At 42.3% G+C, this 4580-nt stretch overlaps 1 protein-coding gene across 1 annotated transcript; it reads left to right on the top strand.

Annotated features, from left to right (window-relative positions):
- Positions 1 to 1449: 1449 nt before the first annotated feature.
- On the top strand, positions 1450 to 3656 carry LOC117787730 (protein sneaky). Its single transcript, XM_034626331.1, has 2 exons — positions 1450 to 2891; positions 2949 to 3656. The coding sequence occupies exons 1-2, from the start codon at positions 1476 to 1478 to the stop codon at positions 3591 to 3593; spliced, it is 2061 nt and encodes a 686-aa protein (XP_034482222.1). The 5' UTR covers positions 1450 to 1475; the 3' UTR covers positions 3594 to 3656.
- Positions 3657 to 4580: the final 924 nt, after the last annotated feature.

The raw sequence follows: 4580 nt of genomic DNA, 5'->3' as shown, positions 1-4580 counted from the left end.
GAGCAGCAGATAACCACGCCCCGCTCCACAGCCCACTGGAGATGATGTCGTCAAAGTCCCAGCTCGCCTCCCAGTCGCTGCATCAGGTTCCCCATTCGCTTGCACTTCAAGGATCAATCAATTTTTTAGCACGACTCGGACTGATGAAGTGCCGCCGTTGGGAGATGGCAGCACAGTGCCTGTTTGTGCCTGTTTAATATTCAGTGAGTGGCATTGGCAAGCGCGACGAGCAACTGCACCAATTTGGAGCTGGATAGCTGGACAAACTATCTGCCTGCCTGGCTGGCTGGCTGGCTGCATGTAACGTATTTCATCGCTCATCGGTGCAGTTCATAAATTTTTAAACGATCGCCTGCAAAACAAACAAGTTGCCAGCGTGAGGGCCACCGAAAATTTATTCATTGCGACCAAGACACACGCATGTAATCAATTTTTATTTTAGAATCTCTCAGCGAGGTGCCGTCAGAAGCATTGCAAGGCAGGTGCAAAAGTTGCTTAGTTGCTTCACTATTATAATTGGATTACACACATTTCGGTTCAGTTCGGTTCGTTGGACTTGGACTGGAATCGTCAAGGACCTTGCACACATTTCGTGCATTAAACTGAATGTACGCGCATCGTCTTCAAGTTGTTGTGTCTGCTCCGGTCTGGGAATGTGTGTGGACTTGTCTGGCCTGTTGGTCTGCTCTGGTCTGCTCCTGTCTGGCCTGCTCTGGCATTTTTAACGAGCGCATCGTCTGAGCTGCAGTCATTTACAGTCTCTACTGGGGCGGCTTCTCTTAAATGACAATGGGCGGGGCCCAAAAGGCTGAGGCAGTCTGGGGAATTGCCGCTCCTGCGTGTGGCAGTTGAACTGCGAGTGCCCCATAAAACGGTTAAAAGTGAGCCAGTTTACAAGCTTAAAACGCAGCTGCGTAAAGTGGTTCCTTTTCCTCCTTCTGCTGTCCTGCTACCCATCGTCCATTGCCTATTGTGTGTTAATCCTCACTTAACCTTGAGCTTTAACTATTTGAGTTTTCAAGTGCAATTCACTCGAGATAGTTAAGAGCGACTTATTATTATAAGCAAACAATTAAAAGTGGAAAGTGAAACCATATAATAACTTAATATGATAGAACAGTTTTAAAAGCAAATGAAAGTCTAATAAAAAATAAAGACATTTAACAAATCATAGAAAAATTGGACAACTGTTAACAACACTGTAATAAAATTGAAAAACAACAGACTTGATTTGCTTTCGTAATCATTAATTGCCTGATGGTTGAATCTATATTTTAAGCTCAGTCTTGATTTAAATTTCGTTAGTTGTAAGTTGAAAATAGTTTCGAATCGAAACAACTTTGCATTAACTGCCTTGGGTCATAATGTTTGTCTTGGCCATCAAGTATATTGAGAAATTAATCGCATGGTCATTTAAGCCGCTTTATTGTGTGCTCTATGGACGCGATAAGGATGAATCCAAATGGATTAAATCGATGCGTTATCTGTGCAGTTTCCTGCTGGGTGTCCTGTTAGCCTATTTGATGTGGCTGCTTGTGTCAAACAACTGCAATTTGAGCTTCCTTTATGGAAATGCTATGGTGGAAGTGCCGGTCCTCACGATATTCCTGCTGCTCAACGGACTCGCCTTTGTCCTCAGTCGCAATGTGCGTGCGGTGACATTGCTGATATTTGTCTCGTTGGCGGACAAGGCTGGCAGGAGATATCTGCGGGCAGTCGCCTTTGGGTTTGTGATTTCTGGCCCCATTGACAATCTGGTCACGAATGCCGGCGAGGTGGCTCGTGTGTTTGCCTGCACCACAATGCTCACCTACAATCTGACCAAGACGCGACTCGATCTGATGGCAAAGCCTTTCACCAACACGTTGCAGCACATGAAGGGTGACATCGACGAGATCCAAGACACCTTTAAGGAACTTCAAACTATTCTAAATGATCTCAAGTATGGCCTGGAGCATGCGGACAGCGAAGACCAGAGTTTCGACCTCAGCAAATACCGTCGAGCTGGCAATACAACTGTCCAACCTTATGGCAACATTACCTTTAATCCCAAGCTACCCAATGCTGCAGAAGTTCAGGAGCAGTTTGTGCGCAAAATCGGAAATCGATGTAAGCATCAGCTGAACAGTGGTCATCAAGTCTGTCAGGAGGTGTTTAGCCAAGGCTTTCGCAAGTGTGCTACCAATTTTCCCAACTGGCTGGCCAACGCGATATGTTGGCCATATCGCATCGATATTATATGCAAGGTCAACATGTTCGGCAATCCGGACAAGGTGTGCGATGCCTCCAAGGTGGTGCAATCAGACTTTGGTAAGACGTATGTCGATTTGCTGAAGACAGAACAGGAACTATATGGTAATAGCTCCAATATCGAGATTAGCTATAAGCTGCAGAACACATCGACAGCAGCGCAGTTGCGCAGTGCCCAAAGGACCTCAGAGGAGTTTATGAAGGACTTTGAGCGCAGGAAATTAATGTTTAAAACTTTAATGACAATTATCGACAAATTAATGTGCCTGTTCATCTTTTATGTGATATGGTCAGCCATGAAATACCATTGGAAATATCGCAGTGAAGTGGACTTTGATAACTTCTATATTACTGAGTACTTTAAGCACTTGGATGAACGTCGCAAGAAATCGAACCAGCGATCAGTTCTGCCTTTGCGAAAGCTGGACAAATCCAGGACTGTGGATGAGGATGAACTGTGTAGTCTTACTGTCGCCGAGTCGACCATTGAGATCTACCATATTGTGCAATTGTCGCTTGAGATAATTACAACGGGAATCTTCATAATCCTGGATCATATGGTTGTGAATCTGTTGCGCATCATCAATCATCGTTCTTTGATCTCCTACCACCAGGAGGGTGAGCACGAGGTGCGCTTTCGAGTAAGTGCCGATTGAAGTTCACTATAATATCTATGAATCATATATTCCCCCCCCTAGATCAATGGCACCGGTTTGATGGCCCGTCTCTTGCGCACAACTATGAAGAATTTCAATATACACGAACGCGTCTCCACCTCTCTAAGCAATGAGGAGTGTCTTCCTGTGGCTCACTCTCTGCCCCGCAGTTTCTATCTAAAACTGATACTGATTTATTTGATCATCATATTGCTGATCTATCAGACCACTTCCATATCGCGTCTGCGTCGTGTCATCTGTAGCTACTTCTACTACAAGCGAGAGAAGACACGTATTTGCTTTCTCTATGGCTCAATGCTGAGGAATCACGCCTCCTACCTCAATGACATTCGCCAAACTGCCGAAGACAACATGGCCATCAGACATATGCAGGGTAACCTCAATATATTCCTGATCCTGCGTCTGTCCTACCCCAAGCACTTTGGCTGGCTGCAAAAGTTTAAGTGCGGAAAACGCAGTTGTCTTGTCTGCAGTGCTCTGGAGGACTCAAAGTTTATCATTTGTCCAAACTGCGCCTATCCCTTTTGTCACGACTGCTGTGGAGAAATGAACTGGATCTGTATTTTCTGTGAACAACATATGCCTCATCATATGCATCATGTGGCTGCAGAAGAAAGCGAAGTTACTAGTGTGGATCTATATGCAAATGGCAAGAAAAAATCCTAATAATAGATATTAAAAATGCAATTGTATTTATTGTGTTAAGAATAAACGACAACTTAAGTTTAATCGAATTTCTATAAGAACTATAATACTGTTCCTAATTTAAATGACATATGTTACTAGATCATTATGTTATTTAAATCAACGATAGCCTTACATATTTTCCATAAGATATTTTAATATGGACAAGCTCGTTTCAATTAGTTAACAAATATACTTATTCCTTCAAGTTGTAATGGGATCTGAGCGGTAATTGTCTATTTTTGAGTCTGCAGAACTTAAGTTTAATCGAATTTCTATAAGAACTTTTCATCAATTGAGTCAAGCACAAATTCTATAATACTGCTCTTAATTTAAAAGACATATGTTACTTGATCATTATGTTATTTAAATCAACGATAGCTTTACATATTTTCCATAAGATATTTTAATATGGACAAGCTCGTTTCAATTAGTTAACAAATATACTTATTCCTTCAAGTTGTAATGGGATCTGCGCGGTAATTGTCCATTTTCCAGTCTGCAGAACTTAATTCTCAGTAGTTTTTGAGTTTTCTTCATTCTATTCTTTCGTTTTAAGTGTCTTCAAGTTGCCCAACGGCGTTGTCTGGCATTTTGTCTACAGTTTTAGCAACATTTCTTCATCCTTCCTTCAACCATTTGAGGGCAACCTTTTTGTCTGCCTTCGCTTTATGCTGAGGTCCTGTGCCTAATATAATTATGCACATGTCTAGGGTTCCAGGCAGAAGTTGCTGCTGTTGTTGTTGCTTGTTGTTGTTCTTAGACAAACTTTAGCCAGGCATTAAGCAGCCCCTTTGCTGATTCGATTATGTCTGCTGAAATTTCAGCACTACTTCTACACTGTGCAACAGGATTAAGTTGCAAAATTGTTAATTAAAAATAATAAAAACGCTAATTGAAGAAATGCCTACAGCGAGAGAGCGAGTGAAACAAGAAAGAGCAAGAAAGTTTTTCGGGTCCCAGGAAAAT

The sequence above is a fragment of the Drosophila innubila genome (assembly GCF_004354385.1).
Source record: "Drosophila innubila isolate TH190305 chromosome 3L unlocalized genomic scaffold, UK_Dinn_1.0 0_D_3L, whole genome shotgun sequence".
NCBI lineage: Eukaryota > Metazoa > Arthropoda > Insecta > Diptera > Drosophilidae > Drosophila > Drosophila innubila.
The sequence above is the reverse complement of the archived record's forward strand: the minus strand, read 5'-3'. Positions and strand labels throughout refer to the sequence as shown.

Excerpts from the sequence above, each read along its gene's own strand:
- LOC117787730 (XM_034626331.1), top strand. The coding sequence starts at position 1,476 with ATGCGTTATCTGTGCAGTTTCCTGCTGGGTGTCCTGTTAGCCTATTTG. Across the intron at positions 2,892-2,948 it reads AGCACGAGGTGCGCTTTCGA|ATCAATGGCACCGGTTTGAT; the intron begins GTAAGTGCCGAT and ends TCCCCCCCCTAG.